Genomic DNA, 23,308 nt, shown 5'->3' with positions numbered 1-23,308 from the left:
CGGCCCCCCAGCCCGGGCGCCCCCGGATCGGCGCGCGGAGGGAGGAGGGCGGGCCGGGCCGGCGGGCGGCGGACTATGAGGCGCCCACCATGGTGCGATGCGACCGCGGGCTGCAGATGCTGCTGACCACGGCTGGAGCCTTCGCCGCCTTCTCGCTCATGGCCATCGCCATCGGCACCGACTACTGGCTCTACTCCAGCGCGCACATCTGCAACGGAACCAACCTGACCATGGACGACGGCCCCCCGCCCCGCCGTGCCCGCGGCGACCTCACCCACTCGGGGCTGTGGAGGGTGTGCTGTATCGAAGGTAGGACCTCTCCCCTGGCACACGCGCACACACACAGACACACACGCAGGCACGCACACTGCCTGGGCGCGGGCCGAGTAGGACTGGGTGCGGCGCGGGCTCTGCGCGAGACACAAAGGAGCCGGAGCGGGTGGGTGGATCCCCGCGGGACCAGTTGTGCTCCGGCTCAGGTCCCCGGCTAGAGGGACCTTCCCAACACACCGAGCCCAAACTCTGCACTCGCACGCGCACACCTCCTCGCGCAGACACAATGAAACATCGAAACTCACGCGCGCGCTCGTGCTGAGCACCAGACCCAAGCGATCCCCAGAGGCCGCGCTGGAGCCCCAGGGGGAGGTGGAGGCAGGCGTGGGAGCGAGAGGAGGCTGGGGCTGGTGGGAGCGGGCGCTGGAGGAGGGGGAGGGGTTGCTTGGCAACCGGTGTCTGCGATTGCTATGGGAACTGGCCATCCTGGGGCGGGGCCGGCCGAGGGCGGGGAGCAACGGGGCCTTTAGGCGTCCCGCTTGGGTCCCAGCGGAGGGCTAGGGGCGGGAAGGGGCTGGGCTCCGAGTGCGTTTGGAGGAACCGAGTAGCCCCTGCCCGATGCCTGCCAGCGCTTCCGCGTGGTCACCGCCTCCCTCCGTCTGCGCCGCGATAGTGTGGGGGGAGCGACACACGTACCCCCCACTGAGGCAGTGAGCCCTGGGTCAGCAGACCCTGGTGGAAGCCTGCGGAGACCTCCTTCCCAGGAAGGTTGCCTTGCACAGGGCCACGGGTGGACCTGTCAAGGCTTGGGAGGGGTGTGGTCGCTCCGTGGGGCGTGCGCTGCGACCCCTAGACGCACTAGGCGGCCGTGTAGTCCGTGCAGTGAGGCTGCGATCCCTCCAGGTTCCCTCGGACTGTGGGGCTGGCGCCTCCCAGGTGCAGTTGCGCTCGGCCTCAGCGCCTCCTGGGGCGGCCCTAAGCCCAGCTGCGGAACTTGGACTAACAGGTGGCTGTAGAGGGACCGTGTAGTCCAGCCAGTTTGCCCACTGGTCTGCCGCTTGGTCTTCAGCAGTCACAGTAGGGACGAGTTGAAGGGAGAGTTGCTTTGATTTCTCAAAAATCTTTGGTCAGAGTTTCCGCTTTCTTTTCTGTCCCCTTTCTTGGCAGGTTCACCCCGCCCCCGGGGTTGTTTGGCAAGTTCTAGCATCCACCTCGCCTCCCTTAACTGCAGCTACAACCCTTCAACTAGCTCAGCCTGGAGGGTTGTGATGGCGGTGGCAGGGGGCTCCTAAACTAGCTCCCAGAGACGTGGCCTTCCCTCCTCCCCCACACATTTGAAGCTGTGTGAAAGGAAGCTCTGTAAGCTGCATTTGCCCAGCTAGGTCAAACTTGCTCCTGTTTTCTCCCCAAGAAGGCGCCTGGCCTCAGGTGGAGTCCTGCCCCTCTGTGTCCCCCGCGTAGGCCCCCAAGAGGGGCTGCGGTGCCCTTTGCATTTTGGAGCTTAATTCCAGGGCTACTCGGCGTCTTCAGTAACAGTAATAAATGTACGGTTGGGGAAACAGCTACACAAAGAAGCTGGGGGCTCACCAGCACACCCTCCTCTTTTCTTTCCGGAAAACGTCATTTCAGGTGTGCAGTTGCTCAGAGCACGAACACCTACACCTTCTCTGGAGGATGTGCCCACGTCACTACCTGCCACAGCACCTGAGTTAGATACAGAGCAGGGGCTGAGGGCCCCCGTTCCCCACCCCACAGGCCTCTCCGGGTGCCATCTGTGTGGCGCAGTAGGTCATGTCACTGCCATCCCCACCCCAAGAAATGCGTGGACTTGGAGCCTTAGAGGTTCCCAGGGGAAACTGGCGCTAGCCCTCCACGCTGGCAAGCCTGGCCTTCACAGGGACCTGAATGCCTCCTTTATTAATTCCTCACCCTAATTAGGATTGATGCTGCACTTAGCATCTTGCCAGCTGCCTCGAGCCATTTGCACTCGCTGCTCATCAAGAGAGCCTGAGCTGATCTGGGCAGCTGGCTCTGCTGGCGGATGGAGCTATCTGGGGGACCTGACCGGGTCTGCCTGTGTCATTCCTTAAAGCTCCCAGGATCCAGGGCTGGGAGAGCTAGTTTAAGCTTCCTTGTTGTGGCTCCAGTCATCACGACAGTCCCTACCTGGGTTGGAACTCTCAGCACACAACTCTGGAAGGTGGAGGCTGGCACCTCCCAGAGCTAGCTGATGGCTCCTACCATGCCTGGCAGCAAATGGCCAGAGCTGAAACCTAGACGCACATTAACCCAGCACTCCCCAGGGCAACAGGAAGGAGGCCTGCATGTTGGCTTTTATGTATGAAATGCATCATTTCCACCTGTTCCTTAGCAAAGCACCCCAAAATCGCTTCATCCAAACCAAAAAGGGGTGGGGGGCTCAAAGCCCTGCACTAAAACTGAAGAAACACTGCAGCAGGCAGCTAATGAGGCTTAGGGCGCAGCGCAGAACCCAGTGGGTTTGCTGGTAGCTCATTCCTAGGTGTGTGCTGTACATGATGGACTAACTCCCCCCACCTCTGTGTGCTCGGTATATCGTTGCAGCTGGGCTGGGATGTTGGCCCAGCCGTGTTCTGACTCCCAGGCTGCATCCCCTGACACACACCTCTCCATGGGACAAGTGTCAGATGACTCAGTGCCCGAGCCTCACCTGTGATACTGCCAACTGGGCTTACAGTGGCCCACACACCTGCAGATGAGGGGATGAGGCCCGGAGAGGTTCCAGGACTTGCCCAGAGGCTGCTGGGCCAGATTTGAGCCTCTCTCTCACTACAAAGCTCTTCCCACCCTGTCATCTTGCCCTTTCCCCAACAGCTTCTGGGTTGCCGTAAAAATAGCACCAAGCACTTGGCTACCCAGCGGAGCCCAGCCCTGAGTCTGGGCTGACGGCAGCATGAAGGCATTTGGAGGCGAGGATGTACACCTGGTGCAAAGTTGCATAACACACTCTTCTCTTCTGTCCCCTTCTTTCCCCTTCCCTGTTTCTCTGTCTCTCAGTTTCTCTGTGTCTCTGTCACTGTCCTTCCACTGTCTTCTGGACTACCCTGTCCCCACTGCAATCGGTCATCTGCTCCCCAACTTCTGAGACCCTCATTTCATTCTTTGTCTCTCTGGTGGCCCCCAACCAAGGACATAAAGAAAAGGGGTAATAGATCTGTCTTCCATCAAAAGCTTCATCAGGCAGCATTTGTTCCGCCTCTACAGTGTTCTAGAAATGGACAGAGTACACAACGTGAGTACACGTGGTGGTGTGGACTGTAGAGGGACAGAAGCCCCCAGGTGAACGTGGAGGTAGCAGGAGTCTCTAGGCCCAGAGGGACCCTACTTTGTCTCCGCTCTGGGCCAGACACTAGCAGGAGAAGGTTCTAGAAGCTGGGAATGGGCATGTCCTTTGCCCTAGTTGTGCTCATCTGCTTTACCTGGGTGGCAGCAGTGTCCACAACTTCCTTCACACCAGGACACACAGAAAGAACGCCTAGCACTCCGCCCAGGAGGAGGGGCTTGAGGGGACAGCCAGGGTGTGTCCCCGCCCACAGGGAAGGTGGTCATTCTTCTGGTAAGCCTAGAATTCGTCCACGCCCAGGAACTGGGCAGCCGGACCTTTCCCCACCTGCCTGACCTGGGAGCCCTCTGAGAGGCCTGATCCAAATGATGCCACTCCATGGACTTTCCCCTCTGTGCCTTTCCCTTCCGTGCCTGCTGTCCTTTCCTCTTGCGCTAACTGGTAGGCAGCCTGGCGTTCAGGCCCCCGTGGACGATAGCAGCCAGAGCTGGCTCCCCTCCCCTGTGCACTAGGGTCACCAGCTGCTCACCTGGCCCTCGGGCCTTCTGGGTTAATAACAGCAGCCTTCATGTTCTGAAGACCTTCCCACGGCTCACGTGAGTGCCAGCCACACTCAGCTGAGCATTAATGAGCACACTCCTGAGCCCAGCTCTGTTTGTGTGAACTGCCAGGCTTGGCAAGGGGCAGGTTTTAGTTCGTCCAGGCTTACACAATAAAGCATGACAAACTGGCTGTTTAAATGACAGACATTTACTTCTTGAGATTCTGGAGTTGGGAAGATCGAGAAGCAGATAGAAGCCCACTTTTGGGTATGGATGCTCTTGGGTATGGATACTTTCTCTGCCGAGTTCTCACATCATAGACCAGAAAACAGTCTGCCCTTATCTCTTCCTGCATGAGGACCCCACCCTTGTGACCGCATCTATACACGACGCCTCCCAAAGGCTCCCTCACACAGCCCTGCTTGCACCATTGTTGTTCAAGAGGACGGGGCACGTGATGGCCACTCTAGCAAGAGTGTTCTCGCTTCCTGTCCTGGCATTTGGGAAGGGCCCCTGGACGGCCCTTTTCTCATCTACCTTCCTTTGACACCTTGCCCACCCTCCTCTGGTCACCTGTTCTCCACTCTTTTCTCCCTTTTCATGAGGTGGCACCCTCTCTTTTTCACTGGAGCCAGCTGATTTTGTTGGGTTGACTCAGCACAACTCTGGTCAGAGTCTGAGAGAAAAATCCAGTCCAAGGAGGAAGGGGGTTGTGTGCTTGGTGGACCCCAGCCTGGGGACAGAATTAAGGGTTCTTCCACAGAGCTGGCTTTGAGGGAAAGGGTTTAAGAAAAAGTCAGTAGGAAAGTCAAGTCTTTACAACAAATCATTTGCGTCAGTCTCCCAGACACGTGAGACTCTGAGGACTTCCAGAACAGTCACAGAAGCTGAGTAGGAAGGAGTTTGGAGCGTGGGGCCCAGAGTCTCAGAGATAAGGAAGAAAAGAACCCCACAGACAAACTGGGGCAGGAGATTGTTCAGAAACAACCTGGTGGGCTGCTTTCTGCTCTAAAAAGGTGGTTCGGTGGGTCTGGAACGTTCTTCTGCCTTCTGACTTTCTGCCCAGTGAGCCCCTGCCCGCCTCCAGGTGGAAGGCAGTTCTGTGCAGCCTCACTCCACTTGTGTGGCGTGGGAGTGGGGTGGGGCCCTCTCCAGCTGGAAGAGCCCCTGGGGTTCCTTTGTTCAGTGCTTTTTAGCCTTTTCTTGCCGAGTTACACCCATGTAGGATACCGGCCACCCTCCTCCTGAATGTGCTCATTCGTTCCTTCATTCATTCATCAGTGCTCATTCATTCATTCATTCATTCATTCATCAGTGCTTATTCATTCATTCATCAGTGCTCATTCATTCATTCATTCATTCATCAGTACTCACTGAGCACCTGGTCTGAGCCAGACCTTTGAGACCCTGGTCATGCCTGTGAACAGGACACATTCTAATGGGGCAGGTGACTCTCCCACCTGGCTAATTTGTGTTCAGATGGAGGCAGAACAGGGAGCTGCCCCGGGAGAGGCCAGGAAGGGCTCCTGTCATCAGTGAAGGGGACAGGAAAGTGCTGTCAGACAGACATTTAAGTCAAAATCTGAACCACAAAAGGACCTGGAGTAAGACCTTCCAGGGAGAGGAGGGGCACATGGAGTCCCCAGGGCAGGGCAGGCCCTCAGGAGGACAGGAGACTAATCGAGGAGGACAGAAGTGGCAGAGAAGCCTGCAAGGTCAGGGGCAGGAGCCTGCTGCGTTTCACATGCGACAGCTGATACCTGGGCTGGGAAGGGACAGAAAGGGGTCTAGTGTATGTTTTTAGATCTTCTAGCTGCCTTTGGAGAACACAGACTGCAGAAGGTGGGCAGGCCATCAGAAGACCCATCCGGCTTTGTGGCAGGTGACCAGACGGGGGACCTGGGGCCAGAAGACAGCAGCAGAGATGTGAGATGTGGGGGAGGGAAGAAGGGAAGGAGAGAGAAGGAGCGCGAGGAGGCACCAAGGGAGACGCACAGCTGTGGGCTGCCACAGCTGTCCAGAAGGTGGCGCCACATCTTAATGGGGGAGGGAGAAATAAGGATCGGTGATGGGGGAGAAAATCGAGGGGTGTGCCCTTGGGGTTCCCAGATTACTTGACAGTACACTCACAGAGGTGCTGGAAGGTTCCACTGAGCACAACTCCTAGCCCCACGGAACACTGGCCCTAGGGTTATGTGTTCATTGTCCCGGACCCTGCTGCCAAGGCAAGCTGTCTCAGCCTGGGCGTGGCCAGGGCCTGTTGCTCCATCCCCACCCCACCCCCATCCCCTGCTGTGCGGACTGTCCTGTGTGCTGGAGGATGTCTCTCTAAGCATCCCAGGCCTCCACCCACACCTCTTTCTCCAAGGCGTGACCATCAAAAATGTCTTCTCACATTGCCACAAGTCCCCAGAGGGGCAGAATCGCTTCCCGTGGAAAACCGCTGATCTAGGGGAAGGATGATTCAGGTTGTTGGGTGGCCGCGGAGGAGGGTAGGCCTGATTCCTGGGAGCTGGTGAGAGCTCTCTGCTCGAGTCTCTGACCTTGGGGAAAGTGGATGGGACACACGCAAGGAGGATGGGGTGACCGGGCACCTGCCCTAGGTGTCCCAGCCCTTTCCTTTATTAATAGCAATGCTTACCTGGCTGCAGTGCCCGCGCCCACGTCCCGGACCGGCCGAGAACTGCTGATGGAATCTGACCTCTCACTGCAGGCCAAGAAATCTCAGACTGGTGGGGCAGGGTGACTTCCCAAGGCCACAGGGCAGCAACAGGGTCACTAGCATCCAAGGAGCGGTGGGTGTGCTGCCACTGGCCAGCACTCGGTCCCAGCAGCGCCTCTCTCAGACCGTACTGGGCAAGGTTGCCCAACAGCAGCAACCGCGTTGTGGGGTAACAGCCAGAAGTGCAGAATGACCGAGGGACAGCACCCCGGGCGAGCTCCGTGTGTCTCTTCATCTCCACCTGGGGCCTTTGGGCACGCTGAGGAGCAGACTCGGCTTCTGCAAGGACGCTCACACTGGCTTTTTTGGGGACAGCTTCAAAAACAGAACAGAGTGGTTCTGTCCCCCAGGGACTGGACTGGGCAGAGCCTCCTCCCTAGATAAGCCTCCACCTCCCCACTCTCTTGCTCTTTACCTCCCATAATGCCCTGACGAGTGCCCCACGAGACCCCCCCCCCTTTCTGAGTGCTGGTCAGCATGTAATCACAGACGAAAGTCATTTCTCCCAAGTGTGTCAGTTTCTGCATATGAAAGTTTTCAGAGCTGCAAAGATTACATCACGACATTTTTACTGTTTAGATTCTCCTCCAACCAATAAAGGAGAAAAGGAAAAGATAAATAATCAAAGAGGCGAGGCACAGAGATGCGTGTAAATTGAAAGTAGGAAAAGAGCACCTTAGGTGAGTCTGCTCGGCCCAGGCAGTGTCTCCTGCAGGCTGGTGGCTTGTGAGCCGGGGGGCACAGATTTGTCTCGGAGCTTCTTGGAGGCCAGAGCTAAGAGACCAACAGAACTGGGCAGAAGTTAGACCAATGATGTGCCTGCAATTAGGGGAATACTTTTCAGGCCCAGCTCTTTCAGATCTTTTTTAGTCTGAGTCCCCTTGCACAGGGGCTGTTCTGTAGCACTGCGGTGGGCACTGGTGGAGGGGACAAGGCAGCGTGGGGTCATACCCTGAGTTCACATCTCCCTTTATTCAGGTAGCTGTGTAGCTTTGGGCAGGTTAGCCAAGCTCTCTTTAGTCGTCCATGTGCCTGGAACAGTATGAGGTTGAGGCACCGAAAGGGAGGCAGCCAGCACAGGCAGAGTGGTGCCGCTCCCCAAGTGCACCGCTGGCTAGGGCGCCTGCGGGTGGAGCTGGGGCTGCCCTGGGCCCTGCTGTCCACAGAGCTCCTGGGACGCACAGGAGGCCCTCTTGGTGCGGCTCCAGGTCTTTGTGAAGCCAACAGAGGTGGTGCCTGTTGCAGACCCCAAGCCCTCTGCTGGCTCCTGGATGCTGCGGGTGGTCTCACACTAAGCCACGTCTGGCACTGGCACCTCTGCTTCCCTGCACCTGTGAGGGGCGGGGGAGCCACCGTTATTAGGAGACAAGAGAGGTACCTAAGGGAAAAGCATGGGGCCAGGGACATAGCTCAGTAGAATAAACACTTGCCTGACAAGTGCAAGGTCCTGGGTTCAATCCCTGGTACTGCAAAAAAAAAGAAAAAGAAAAAAAGAAAGAAAGAAAGAAAGAAAAGAAAAAGAAAGAAAGAAAAGCACTTCCCCAAGACGTCAGGATGGCTGTGTGCAGATGTTCAGCCCCTTTCAGACTTCTCTCCTTCCTCTCTGAAGCCCAAGCAACCCCTTCTGTGAGCTTTTCAGCATTGGCCAGTGTGCCCCTCAGCTGCGGGTGGCTCCACTGTCAGTGGCCTTGGTAAGGACAGCTGGCCTTTGCCACCCTCTGACACATGCGTGCCTTTTCCTCCCGGGATCACAGGGCATGGCAAGGCCCACTGTTGGTCGCCATGTCCAGTCTACTATGGAGGCGCTCAGTAAGTGCTGCTGATTTGTCCCGCTCTGTCCCTTGCCATTACGACGTCTCAAAAAGAACACAGAAAGGCTCAAAGGAGTTCCTTCCCTCAGCCCAACTCCAATCAGAGCCTGGGAGAAAAGCCAGTGACTGAAAAATGTCGGTTTCCCTGGCTCACCTGCCATCAGCTTCCGTCACCTCCTGCCTCCGTGGCGGTGGCTGGCACTTGCCCAGCTCCCCCTTGCTTCCTCCCTTGAGTCCACGTGGAGGCCGCGGCTGCACATGACCAGTGTTGATGTCACACAGACCTGGGGGTGAGTCTCCAGCTGAATTACCTGCCCGTGTCTGAGCTCCAGTTCTTCTGCTATAAAGTAAGCATGTCATAGAATCGACCCCTGAGGTTGTCCCCTGTCCTTGTGCTCACAACTTTTTTTTTTTTTTAATTTTTATTTCTTTGGTACTGGAGATTGAACCCAGGACTTTTGCACTAAGCTACATCCCCAGCCCCTTTGCTTTTTTTATTTTCTTAAATTTTGAGCGAGTCTTTCTAAGACACTAAGTGGCCCAGGCTGGGCTTGAACTTGTCATTTGCCTCAGCCTCCCCTTCTGGGCCACTATGCCAACCTTGTACCTGACACCTCATAAGTAGATTCTTGGCATTAATCAGTGCTGTCTCTCTGTTTCCATGATTCCTAATGTTGGAAGTTTTTAGAAGAAATAAGTCACCTAAACTTTGCAGCTATTCTTTGGTCATCTCCCTGGCCTCCAGGATCTGGGGATGGAAGAGAAGACCGTGGGGCTAAGTCATACTCTGCAGAGGCAGGGCCCCCTGAATTGCTCCTTTGAACCATAAAGTTGGCAGCTGAAGCCTTCAATTAGGTCTTAAAAGAATATCTAGCACCAAGCCAGTGCCCAGCTGATGTGACAGCCATCCGTGCATGTGTCCCACGTCACATTTGCTGTCTAGGTGAGTTTTCCGAGCGCCATGGCCCAGCCCCAAGGAGGCCACGGGGAGCCACATACCTCCAGGAGCCTTGGGAGCTGCAGCTCAGTGGCACCCAGGAGACAGAGAGGGCACCCATCCATGCAGCCACCCTATCTGCCGTCCCCTGGGACCCAAGCCCCCCACTCGGGCACCCAGGCTGCAGCTGTGAACCTGTGCTACAGCCAGTGAGGAGGGGAGACAAGGGATGGCAAGGCGCCGGGGCACAGACACTACCAGCAGGGGAGGCAGGAGGCCTGGTCCTGACTCTGCCACGAACCATCTGGACAATCTTGGGCTGTTTCCTCACCTCCCAGAGCAGTGGTGATGGCCCTCGGGCAGCAGTGGGCACAGAGCCCTCTGTCCGCGCTGGAGCCAAGTCGCCCCAGCATCGCCCAGCAGCCAAGCGCTGGGTATTCAGGTTTAGTTGCAGTGTCGGCACTTTGCAATACACAGTGGGTTTTGGGTTGCAGTGTGGGCACTCTGCCTCTAAAAGATCCACCGTCACCGTCCTGGAGCCGCCTGGACTTGCTCAGCATCGATTGAGAAATGATAGCCAGCCCTCCTGCACCCTCCCTCTTCTCTCCCTCTTTCCTCCTGCATCTCTAACCCCTTACCCCTCCTCCCGGCACCCCTGCCTTTCCCCACCCTCCTGCCCTCCTCTCTCTAGACCCGCCCCTCCTCACTGCACCTGCCCCAGGGGCCAGGGTGGTGTGGCTATGCAAGGAGGAGGCCCGTGCCACCTTCCCACAGAGATGCCATGCGGAAGACTGCGACTTCAGACCCATTTTCTTGGAGACATCCATGGCTTTTCCCTCTGACACCTTGGCAAGAAGCCACTTGCAGGTGGGAGCCTCACACGTGTGACAAGTTGCTGGCTGCTGGCAGGGTCTCCTCCTGAGGGCCCCCACCCTACCCTCTCCCGCTGGCTCTGTCGTTGTCCTCCATCCAGTGCTAGGTCTGCCTTTCCTGTGACCTTCCTAGTCCTGTGGGCTTCTCTGTGGGACATCCTACCTTGCTTTTCCCCCACTTCTCGGAGCTCACCTCAGGCTGGGCATCTGCACCCGAGACGTGCGCAGTCCTGTCCTAGCCACCTCCCTGCTGTCTTCACCCGGCCACAAAGATCCAGCCTGAATATCAGTCGGGTCATGGTGCTCCCCAGCCTGACATCCTTTAGGGAGACTGCGACCCACTGGTGAGAAGCCATCATCTCCACCAGGACCTTCACTGGGCAGAAGGGAGCTGAGGTGGCAGTAGGATGAGAACCCTGGAGGCAGTCTTAGGGACATAACTTGAATCCCACCCTACCCTGTGCTGGCTCCGTGGCTGTGGGCAAATCCCTCAGCTTCTCTGAGCCTGGAGTTTTCTCGTTTGCAAATTGAAGATCTGATAGACACCCCCACCTGCCTACAGTTGTCACAAAGGTTAAGTGGAATCGTGCCTGCGAAGTTCTGAGAAAGCAGTGCCTGGTACACAGGGCCGCTGTCCCTGCAGGTGCTGCTAGGAGCTAGCAAGGCCAGGGAGCCTGGGAGCAGAAGCAGGCAGCGCTGGGAAGGGAGCTACCCGGGATCCTGGGGGCCTGCTGAGCTGAAGGGCCAGGATGGCCCTCAGTGCAGAGGGCAGCTGTGGAGTTTGTGCTGAGACTCCTCCACGCAGCAGATGGGCTGGGGCCCAGAGATCCTGCCGGTCACTACAGTTGTCCATGTGCCGAGCTAGTGCAATGGCCCAGGGATGCTCAGGGAAATCTGATGGGTTCCAAAGATCCCAGGAGACCCGGCAGGCTGGTCAGTGGGAGATGGAGGATGGGAGGCAGAGGAGAGTAAGAGCGTAGTGGGAGCTCAGGACCCAAGACCCAGGATGTGGAGACGCCTCCTCTCACTGGAGGCTGAAGCAGCCCTGGTCTGGGGACACAACAGGGCTGTGGGTGTCACCTGCTGGCTGGCTCGAAGCAGCTCTCCTGGTGGTGACACCAGGTTGTAAGTGACCCCTGCCTGGACTCCCTTATGGGACAAGTGGCACGATGGCAACTGTATCTTCTGAACTAAGACTTCAGGTAAGAGACTAGATGACAGATGTTGTTGTTATGGATGTAAGTAGGAATGCCAGGGGTGCCATTGAGACCCCAGGATGTTAGTAGTTGTAGTTCTGAGCGGAGGGGAAGGGGCTCTGAAATCAGAACTGCTGTAGAAAAATCCAGGCTGCATTCCTCGGTCAGGTGCAAAGGGTTTAAATGACGGGTTTCTCTAGGGCCAGCACTGTACATGCAGTGTTGAGCCATGTGCAGCCACACGGCGCCCCGTGCCTACGAGAACCTCCCAGTTTGTTTTGTGTGCCGCTGTCACCATCTTGAAGTGCTTCATCATTTTTTAAGAAGGGGATTGGCTTTCCATTTCTGCACCACACCCAGCAAATTATGTAGCTTGTCTTGAGCTAGTCTTGGTGTCCCGCTGTGCTTCGCATGAAGACTTTGATCAGAAGTGTGTGTGTGTGTGTGTGTGTGTGTGTGTGCGCGCGCGCGCGTGTGTGTGTGTGTGTGTGCGTGTGTGTGTGAGCTGGCACTGGGGCAAGCGGGATTGCAGGAGCAGAGGACAGAAGCTGTACCCAGCCACACGTGCTTTTCCCGAGGGCCACTACCACCTCGCCCCCTAGGCCAGGGGCTGCCGTGGAACGCGGCATCAGCGTCAAGCATTCATGTAGCACGTGACGAGCGCCCGGTCCTGAGCTGGCACAGTGGGTGTAGGATGCCCACGGAGCTTCCTCTTCGGCTCTGGAGCACTGGGTGCGTGGGAGACTCACCTCGGAGCGGGTATGGCCCGAGAGTCACTCGGAGGCTGGGGGCTCCTCCTGGCGCCCTGTCCCAAGGGACTGCGAGGAGGCCTGCCTAGAAATACCAGCAAGGCTGCATGTGTTTGTATGTGCCTTGCAGTGGACCTCGAATAAATAATATTTTCGTGGTTGTCATCTCTGAGACCAGGCAGGACATGGTGGCGCAGGGTACAGACCCAGAGTGAGTCACGGTTTGAATCCAGGCTCTGCCCCCTCCTGCCTGGGCAGCCCTTGAGCCTTCTCTGAGCTTCACTTGCTTTGTCTGCGAAGTGGGGTTGTTCCAAGCACTACTTTCTATGCAGATTTGCTGGTAAGGGTGAAGGTATGACAGGTAAATCTTGGCTCAGAGCTGGGATGAAAAGCAGGCAGTCCGTGGTCGTGATTCGCATTTGCTGACCCGAAGGATTCTTGGAGTGAGAAGGGGACCCCCACCCAAGTTCACATATTTCACACACAGCAAACTGTGTAAGGAGAACTCGGACCCCTCAAGACTTCCTAAGGACATCTCGGGACACCCAGGCTCCCTTCCAGGGGCTAGGTGGCCAGGCCAAGGCTATGTCACCAGCTCATCATTAACATGCAGTTGGGGGAGACTGCCCTGCGCTCGCTTCCGGCCCTTGCTCTGAAAAGCCTCGATAACAAGCGCACATTGACGGCCCGGGTTCCCCAGGGCGAGCACGCTGTCCCCAGCTCGCATCTGAGCCCTCGCTCAAGACATTTTCTCGCTTCAGCAGCTTGGCATGTCATACAAAGGGGCTCTGATTTTTCCTGATGTCCAGCTCCTCTTGCATGAAAAATGGCTTTTGTTGTCTTTCTGCTCACGGATTCCTGAGTGGAGTCAAGGCCAGATGCCTGGTAGGCAGAGAGGCCCTGGTGGCTTTGTGGTCTGGCGGATCCCCGCTTGCACCATGGTGGTCACTGTGGCCTGTAGCCTGTGCCCCTGAGGCTCAGTCTGCTGGAGTTGCTGCGGGCGCCTGGCCTGTTCTCCGCCTCACACTGGTCCGCTGGTCTTCCCGTTCAGTGGCTAGTTCTTCTGTGTTCCAAGGATTCCTTTTTGGGTGGCTGCCACTTCCACTGTCCCTACCATACACCCACCTGGCCAACCTGCAGATTCCTTTCTATACACATCCGTTTTGCTCGTTTCCAGCATCTTCTTCCCTTCCAGTCTTCCCTCTGTCCTCTCTTTTCTCATGTTTCTATTTATTCCTTCCTGTTTTCCTTTGTAGTCTGTCATGTTTAAAGAACGCAAGCCCTCTCCTGCCTCCCAAGTGAAGAAGTCTTTTGGAAGTTCTTAAGGCATCTCTTAGATAAAAATGTATCATTTTAACTCTGCCATCATTAGGAGGGTTATTAAATATGGAGAAATTCTATTAAATAGCAAATTAAGTGAGTCAAAAACCCACAGATGTAGAACCTTTAAAGATCATCTGGTATGAAATAGATGAGACTGTGGTAGTGGTTGTTTCATTAGGCCGGAAAAAACCACTGGAAGGAAATTCACCAAAATGTTAGCCTGGTGGCCGTGGAGACTGGGAGTGATTTGTCTTCTTTTGTCTTTTTCAATTTTTCTATAAAGTCAAAGGGGAAAAAATAATACACCTGATGTTTAAATGAAAAGAATGCCGGGCCCTTCTCCAGATAGATGGAGGAAGATCACCGGTGCAGTTTGATCCCTTTCTTCTTAAATGCCTCCAGGCACTGTGCCCATGACTTCTCGCCAGGTTTTTATCATGGGCCACCCTTGATTTTAACCAAATTGATGGCTGGGGCAGAGCCTCCAAGGGCCATCTATAGCTGAATCTTTATTCCCTGTAAATTAAAATTTATACATTGGGTTTCTATCCCTAGAAATCATTCTGCTACAATAAACGGGCCAAGACAAAGGTAAGCCAAGAGAAAATAAAGCCTGGGTCTGAGCTTTTCCTTGCTTTTGTCACATGTGTAAAACTTAAGTACCTAATAGAAAGTGCTGAGCAGTAGGGGCTCCCGAGGGGGATCTTTCTGCCAGAGCTAGACTAGCCAAAGCCTTTTAAAATATGGATCTGATGAAGTTTGACAAGCTGCTTGCCTTCTTACGGCCCCCATGCCACCCCTGGAGATCTCCTCGTGGCAAATTTAAGCATGCTTCACTGCACCAGAAAGCCTTAAAATCTTCTGACTCACCAAACGTCCACTGCCAATTCCATTTGTGTAAGTTCCTTCATAAAATCTTTGCATGGAAGGCCTTTTCTGCTGTGACTTGTACAGCCTCTGGCCGGACCCCTTGCTTTCAGGGACTGAGACAATTGAGCCTTCAGGTGCCCCTCAGTGGTGACCCTGGTGACCAGGTCTGCACTACCCTGGTGGGAGCCTCAGTTCTGATGGAAGTACCACGAGTGAACTCAAGTAAAAGTGATAGTGGCATCCCTATGCCCGTGTCCTCCCTCTGAACGTTCCAGGGCTCAGACAAGAAAGTTCTTCCTTGATTCGGGTCCTGGTCACGGTGCTGTGAAGGGTCACATCCTCCCTGTCTGCTTCCTCGCTCTTTCCTGGAGCCGAGAGCAAAGCAGTCCACGCCAGCCTTAAGAGCCCGTCACGTTCTTGGCCGTGGGTCTGATTTCTCTTCGGTCTTCCCATCTCTGGAGCGTCGAGGAAAGGAAACTTGCCCGGACTCTTGGCTTCTGAGTTTTGATTTTTAACCTGGTTGCTTTCTCCGGATCACTTCAGGCTTGGCGTCAGCAAGCTGTCGCAAAGTGACTGCCGGTGCAAGCGCTGGGGAGGGGCTGGGTCCAGACATCCCCAGAAGACCCTCCCTGCTTATCAGAGGGGGGCTGGCGAGTTGCCCCAGAGGAGGAGGGCGGTGCCACCTTCCTCTCCGCTCTTAGGTGCTTACTCAGCTCACTGCTGTTCAGGCTCCTAATAGCAAAGAACTTAAAAACTAACAGCAATTACCCGCTGAATACCCATTGTACCAACACAATGTGTAGTATCTCCTCTTCCGATTGCTTTCCTCAGATCGTCTCATCTTATCCTCCTAACAGCTAGGATTCAATATTGCTTAATTAATTATCTAGTCGGGTGTATATCATAGAGCTAGCTGGGATTTTTTTTTCCCCTCTTTGGTACCAGGGATTGAACTCAGGACCTTATACTTCGCAAGCAGGCGCTTATGCCCCTGAGCTATGTACCCCCTGAGAGCTAGTACTTACTATGGTCTTCCTTACTGTGTGCCAGGAGCTGCCCTGGGCATTTTGTGTATATGTCAATGAGGTTAATTCTCAGCCTTTCTATGAGGAAGGGACTGTCACAAGTTTCAGTATCTAGACGAGGACACTGAGGCACAAGGAGGTTAGGCAACTTGCCCAAGGCTACAGAGCCAGCAGGTGATGGGGTCAGGATTCTAACCCGGGCTTCTGGGCCCAGGTTTCCCCTCTGCAGCTGTGCCTCCTCCTCATCGTTCATAGCAGTAGCTGCGATGCCCTGAGAAGCTTGGTGTGCTTTTGGCAGTTTACTTCGTCTTTGGGAGGCAGCGTGGGCAACACCTCCCTTGGGGGAGGCTAAGGAGCCTGTGTGACACAGTGGCACGTGGGTCTCTGGCCCCAAAGCCATTTTGAGCCCATTGTCACCCCTCAGGTAGAAACTGTCTTGTGCCTGCTGCCCATCAGAGAAGCGGAGAGGCTGTGGATCCTGAGCCACCTACGTGATCCTATGACCCCAGGGGCCATTGCGCAGGCCACCAGCACTGAAGGGGCAGGTGGGTGTGAAGAGCGCAGGCCCACTCCTCAGGGCTTCCCAGCAGTTGCCAGATGCTGGCTGTGGGCCAGGCTGGCACGGCAGGCTTCTCCGAGGAGGAGGTGGGCACTGAATCGTGACCAGAACAGCGCACGATGCCAGCTCTGGCTATGACTCACAGGACCCGGAGAGGAAGGATTCTGCTGGCAGACTGAGGGCGGCTCCTGGGATGGGGCGCTCTTGGTGAGGAAGAGAGCTCACTCCGCTGCCGACAGCTCTATGGAGAATACATGTACCGCACATTGCAACCACACACACACATGCACGCACGCACGCTCGGGTTTTGAAGGTGACGCCTCCCGGCAGCACACTTCCACACCCACGTTCGGATCGTTGGCGTTCACGTGGTGACTCCCAGCCCGCGCAAAGCGCCTGAAGAACATCCCTATCACACCGTAAGCTTCCATTCATATCAAGTTCAAAGACAGGCAAAACTCATCCAGGGCGAAGGAAATCAGCCAAGTGGCTGCTTTCATGGGGTGCTGATGCGGAAGGAGCTGTGAACACCCTCTACCTCGTCCTGGGGGGTGGTTCCGGCGCGCAGACACATCTTCACTGAGCTCTGCTCTTAGGGTTGCTCTCTGTGTAGTAACTTCAATAAAACTTACCTTCAAACAAATACGGGTCTGAGAGGACTGAGCGCTGTGCCCAGGCCCCCGTCAGTTCCTAATTGCTGGCCTGTGTTTTCTGGTCAGTGTGACACATACTCCATGGCAGCATGTACACCTGTCCCTGTGCTGACTTGCGGGGATCCAAGAACCATTCATTCATTCATTCATTCATTCACTCATTAATTCATTCACTCACTCATTAATTCATTCACTCATCCACTCATTCATTCATTCACTCAACCACTCATTCATTCATTCACTCAACCACTCATTCAGTCACTCCATTCACTCATTCATTCACTCCATTCATTCATTCATTCATTCAGCAGCTGTTTTTGCATCCCACCTCTGGAGAATCTGAAAGGAAAAGCTGTTCCTATCGTGGTATGTTCCACAGCTAGGAGTGGGTCAGAATACCGCGGCCTCCTGCTTGTCCTCTTCCAGGATCTTGGTCTCATGGAATCCTCACAACCCCACAGGAAGGAGGCTTTGTGGGCCTTGAACTCTTCTCTGAGCTGAGCCCATCCTGGGCTGTCCTGGTTACTGAGTTACCACTCTCATCCCTAGGACAGGCCTTGCCGATCTGGGACATCTGCTGCACAAAGGCCTGTCCAAGGCTGCGGGGCTTGACTTGTGTGGGATGAAGAAAGATCTTGCTCTGCAGAGATGATTCTCTCTTGACTCAGGTCACTGTGCCTGGGGAGACTGTGGGTCCCTTGGCCTGGGCAGATTCAGCACCAGCCCACATCCTGCCCCTCTTGTCCCAACCCCTGATAACATTCCTTCAGTCTCTTCAAATCCAGCAAATAGACTCACTGAGAATTTCCAAAGCAGACTTCAAACTCAGTCCAGAACACCTATATTGATTCAGCAAATACATACCAACTGCCTACCAATTACCATGCAGTGTTGGGGTGGTAGGGAAAGTTCCCATCCGGTGGACTATGACAGCTAACGGTCTCTACAGCAAGTATGTTGTCCAGAGAGATGAACAGGAGGTGAGAAAAGCAAGGGACTGAGCATGGACCTCAGTGGCTGGGGAACAGCTCGAGCAAGGGTAGAAGCTGAGGCATTCTGGACGAGGCGTGGACGTGAGCTCTGGGGACTCTCGGGGACAGTCATTTCAGATAAGGAACAGCATGGTCCTGTGTGAGGCTGTCCTATACAGGGTGGCTGGAGCAGGGAACATGAGCAGGAAGAAGCAGTGGCTGTGGATCAGAGAGGGGACTGTGGCCACGGTAGGGGTTGGCCTTTCACCCCGGGGGACCTGCAGAAGCACTCCCCAAGCAGCAGCAGCAGCTTGACCTCTGTGTCTGAGAGGGTGGGGCCTGTCCTTGAGTGGCTCCACAGTGGGCGGAATCTGTCCTTTGGAATCTTTGCTTAGAAGGAGTTTGTCACAGCCTTCTTAATTCCAGAAGTTCTGGGCTCCATCAGCAGGAAGATCGAGGGTTTCTCAGAGGAAATGACGTCTGCATTTGGTCTTCTGGAGCATGTAGAAGTCCCCAAGCTAGGGGACGTGCGCTCTTTCACACTGTCACACGCCCATCTGTGCATTCCTTGTTCCCTGAGTAGAGCAACCCATAAAGTAATAGAGTACTGTCCTGTTTTTCAGAGGAACCATGCCTCTTCAGTGAGGGAGGCAGATGCCTGTCACCATCCCGCATGCAGAGCTGGGCGAGGGTGGCCGTCTGAGGCATGTGGTGGGGTTGTGGAAGTTTTTCCAGATGGGAGATGCACAGGAAGAAGGAACTCCAGGCAGAACATGGAGCATGCTCTCCGGCAGCCCCAGCTACCTGGTGCCTACTGTGGCCCAGGCCCTGGGCCAGCTCTTCAGGAGGGGATTGGACCAGACAGGGAGGAGGCGTAGGGACCGGGGAAGAAGAGGATGGCAGCAGAAGCCCTGCCAACCCCTGCCCTTCCAGGGAATCCGCCCAGCCCTCCTGGCAATCACTGCAGGAAGAGCTGGTGTGTGTGTCCAGTGCTTCCTTGCAGGAGAGAGGTGTAGTCCTGTCTTGAAGACAGGCTGGATGCAGCGATAGGGAGGAGGATCCCCCACAGGTGACAGAGTGGATGGTACATCACCGAGCAAGGCAGGATCATGGCAGGAGCGAGGCTGAGGGGCCCAGCTGCAGTGGGAATGTGGCTGTGAGCCCACAGACCGTAGGAGGCGCCCAGACTTCTTTACTACATAACTATCCCCATTTAACAGACAGGGAAATTGAGGCACAGGGAGTGACAGGGCCCTGGAGTGGCAGAAGCAGGGCTGGATCTGAACCCAGGCAGTCCGGCTCCAAGTATCGGGACCTGAACCACTGTGCACTGTGCTGCCTCCTGCCAGGTGGCCCTGGGGAGTCCCAGGGTTAGAGGGGCCACGCAGTCTGATGGTTGTTTCTCAGAGGACGCAGAGAAGGTGGCTCTGAACTCCAGGGCCCCACAGCTGTGACCGCAGTGAAGGACAGAAGTGCCTCACCAGGGCTTGTGCGTCTCTGTCTCCTGCGGGGACTGTGGGTACCCCGTGTCTCACCCTACCCTACGCATGCAGACGTGCCTCCTTCCCATGCATACCTGTCCCCTCCCTGCTGTCCAGAGACAACTTCCTGCGGACACCAAAACCAAGCCTGGAGGACCCAAGACACACTGCTGCACGGATGAGCTCCACAAGCGTAGTGCTAGTGAAGGACCCCAGGCCTGGAAGCCTCCTGTGCTCTCTAGCGAGCACTGCAGTGACGAAGAACTACAGGGGAGGCAGCTGGAAGAGCAGAAATCGCCTGTCGGTTCTGGGGCTGGAAAGAAGTTCGGAGTCAAGGTGTGGACAGAACTGGCTCTTTCTGAAGGGTGGGAGAGGGATCCTAGCCTCTGGGGGTTACTGGCATCCTTGGTGTTCCTGGCACATAAAAGTGTCACTTTGTGTCTTCCCGTGGCACTCTCCTTTTGTATATATGTCCACACCCGACTTCCCCTCTTGGTAATGACACTAGTCATGAGGTCAGAGCCCATCCAGACGATCTCATCTTCACTGTGTCTTCAACGACCTTCTTTGCGCATTGTGTTGTTGTACAGCAGTTTGGACTTCAACCTACGAAGCTGGTGATGGTGGGACACGATTCAGCTCGGAACGGTCACGCGTTGTATGTTTTCATTTCTATGAACTAGCCAATGTATTCATGAAAACAAAAAGCAGATCAGTCATTGCCAGGGCTTGGGGACAAGGGGGTGGGAGCAATTATTTAATAGGTGCAAAGTTTCTACTGGGGAGGAAAATATCCCAGAAAGTTTCCTGGAACTAGGCAGTGGCAACTTGCTGAGGCCGTGTAGCTGATGAAAGGGACCAACTGCGAAGTCCTTGTTCCTTCCACTGCAGCTGGGCTCCAGTGCCAGTGGCGGCTTCTCACCGAGTCCCTGAGACCGACTCACTTTCCTCATCTACAGCACAGATCCAACAGATCAACCTGCGCCTGCTCCCCTGTGAGGGTTCAAGGAGATAATGGATGGAAGAGTTACTGGTGCCTGCTGAGTGCTTAGTAAACATCACTCTTTCTCTGCTGGCCGTGACCCTTCTGAGAAAGCAAAGCTACTCTATGCCTTTCCAACAGAGGGAATTGAATAGAGGGAGTTGATTCCCCAAGAGGTAGAAGAACTGAGACCCAGAGCGATACGGAAGTCAGCAGTCGCCCAGAGATGTGAGTGGCTGGAGGAACGCCTTGCCCTGCACCAGAGAGGAAGTGGAGGAGGGGCTTTGCTCAGAGTCAGAGATAGCTGGGCTGTGGAGGCAATTGAGGCCTCGGAGAGATGGGCTTTCCAGAAGGAACTGGATTTCCAGAGAAGATGCAGCACCGGCCAGAAGCCAAAGGAAAGCAAGCACATTCTGCTGCTTTCCTTTCTCTTCCCCTTCCCTTTCCTCCTCTTTTCCACTACACCCTCCTCCTAGGGGCCAATCCTACCTCAGGCCAAGGGCAGGGCACCTGGAACACAGCTGTTGAGTGCAGAGAGCCGCCGGCTGTGCGTTTGCTGGGTGAGCACGTTTCCGCTGGCCCCTGTGCTGGGCCATGCATGATGCTGGCAGGCCCCGGATGGAACATGCCCCTTGTGCATGGATGCCAGGTCTGTACCGAGAGGGAGGGAGGGGGGGGCGCACAGTCCTCATGGCTGTGTGTCCTTTTTGTGAGCGTGTGGAATTGCAGCTACACGCAGTTCACCTACAGAGCCACCACCCTGGTAGTGCCCAGCCTGGCCACACAACTGCCCGTGCATACACCAGGGACCATCTTCACCCTCCAAATGCCACCAGTGGGCAAAAGGACAAGATCCTGGGGAAAGGAGAGAGGCCCAGAATCTGCAGCACCAGCTTTTCTTTGAAGCGAGGAGGGAGCTTTTATGTCCTCCTTAGAAATCAGGCTGTAACACTGGGAATCTTGGCTCTGTGAGCTCACTTGGCCTCCCCCACACCCACTGGGTTTCACCTCACCCCAGAAGCCTTTAGCCTTCATGTACTCTGTTTCGACAGTAACTCACAGCCTGTGATCTCTGCTGTTCCTCTTGGAGGATGTGGGTCATCAGAGGCCCCTCTTTTCTCTCATGCCAGAATATTTATTTATTTTTATTTATTTATTTATTTATTTATTTATTTATTTATTTATTTATTTTGGGAGAACCAGGGATTGAACTCAGGCCCTTATGCTTGCCAGGCATGTGCTTATTCTACTGAGCCATCTCCCCAGCTCCAGGCCAGAACATTTTAGAAATTTCTTGGCGGAGTCTTCTCGGTTCTTCTCTATCACACGAAAGGCACACTGGGATAGGGAAAAAAAGACAGAAGAGTTAGACAAGCAGAGAAGGATGCCCAGGGCGTTTCACTCCTGTCACCGTTAGCACTGGGGAATGCTGGGAGTTGAGCTATGTCTCCCTGAAAGATCCTGGAATCTGAACCTTGGGTACCTGGGCGCGCGAGTCGGGTCTTTCGGGGGGCATTCAGTCATGGCGGGTGCTCCCTGATGAAGGCAAGCCCTGATCCAGCACACTGCGGCCTTATACAAAGGCCCAGAGATGAGCAGAGGGAAGCGTTGTGGAGCCGGGAACAGAGACCAGAGGCGGCTGGCTGCTGCCACGGGGCAGTGAGGGCAGGGAGGTGAGCTCCCGGCCCCTGGGAGCTGGGACACAGGCGCTGAAGGACTCCTCCTCCGTCCTTCATAGAGCCTGCTCCTGCTCACACCTGAGGCTCCAGACCGCGACGTGCCCAGGACGCTGTAACACAAGGAGGCCGTTCAGCCAAGGGAAGCAGCCCGCTCAACGTGCGTGCACCCAGGTCAGTCTCCAAGAGTTAGCCACTGTGTGTGGAGAGTTTGCCTCAAGACTGACGACGTACACGCACCATCCTGCGAGCCCTCCCCACCGCCCCTGAGGCGTGAGCACTGTCAGTGACCCCGCTTATACTTGAGGAAACTGAGTCTCAGAGAGGTGCGCAGCCTCCCAAGGTGACAGGAGTGTCTTTCTAGGCCAGCGGTCTTTTTCCTCAAGATGAGGTGGTCTGTACGCCTTTCCTTGGATTCTTACCACATTGCCTCAGACACATGGTATAAAGTGGCATGGACTTGCTGTCTTATGGTTCCGTGGATTGAGCATAAGGGTGTGCTGGGCAGATCCACAGAGGTGTCCCAGCCTGGAGTGACAGTGCCAGCAGGGCTGCATTCCTTTCTGAAGCCAGGGCACCTTTGAAGGGTCCTTGGTGATTGGCAGAATGCAGCCAGCCACCTGTGATGTGTGACCCAGGCCTTGTCCCCTGGAAGCCCCACCCCCACCCCAGTTCCTGGCCACGTGGCCCCTTTGAAGTTCCCAGCAAGGCTATTTGCCTTGTTGCAGGCTGGCAGGAGCACGCTGCTCCACCCTAGCCTGCCACAGCAGAGCCTTCCATTACTTAACCTTATCAGCATATTCCAGGCTCCCCCCATGCCCATGTGCCAGGGCCAGCATTGCCCAGGGGTGCATGCCAGGGAGGGGGCCGCTTGACGCCACCTGAGGAGTCTGCGTGTGAGACAGAAGGGCCTTTGAAGCCAAGGGTGATTCTGCGTCAGGTGAGCTGGACCTTGAGTTCTGGCTCTGTCTGCCCTGAGGGGGATGATCTTGGGGAATTTTCTTCTGCTCTCTTTTAAGTCTGAGTGTTCTTATTGATAAAGGGGCATGGTAATCCCAGATCCAAGGGGCCATTGTGAGGATTAGATTAACTCAGCCATGAAGCCCTGGCAGCTGCTAGATGGGAAAAGAGCGGCTGCCCCTCCCTGCTGCGGTCTGATTTCTGCACAGAGAAACAAACAGCTGGATGGGTGGGCCACACGGAAGGCCCTGGGCTCCGGCCCTTCCCTGATTCAGGGCCCACCTGCCCCAATTTCTGCCACCCCCACCCCTTCTCCCAGTGGGGAGAACCGAGGGTAGTTGAGCGCTCCAAGAACACTCACAGAGGCCTGCGGGCATGCGGCAA

At 55.5% G+C, this 23,308-nt stretch overlaps 1 protein-coding gene across 1 annotated transcript in view; it reads left to right on the top strand.

Annotated features, from left to right (window-relative positions):
* The first annotated feature begins 6 nt into the window (after positions 1-6).
* Positions 7-23,308, top strand: part of Cacng4 (calcium voltage-gated channel auxiliary subunit gamma 4) — a 59,806-nt gene continuing 36,504 nt past the window's right edge. The window contains exon 1 of the mRNA XM_004630037.2: positions 7-309. Coding sequence (XP_004630094.1) covers positions 90-309 — 220 coding nt within the window. The 5' untranslated portion in view covers positions 7-89. The remainder of the gene's footprint in view (positions 310-23,308) is intronic.

The sequence above is a fragment of the Octodon degus genome, unplaced genomic scaffold (genome assembly GCF_000260255.1).
Source record: "Octodon degus isolate 3935 unplaced genomic scaffold, OctDeg1.0 scaffold00033, whole genome shotgun sequence".
NCBI classification, from domain to species: domain Eukaryota; kingdom Metazoa; phylum Chordata; class Mammalia; order Rodentia; family Octodontidae; genus Octodon; species Octodon degus.
Note: the sequence above shows the minus strand (reverse complement) of the source record. Positions and strands in the feature narration are given on the sequence as shown.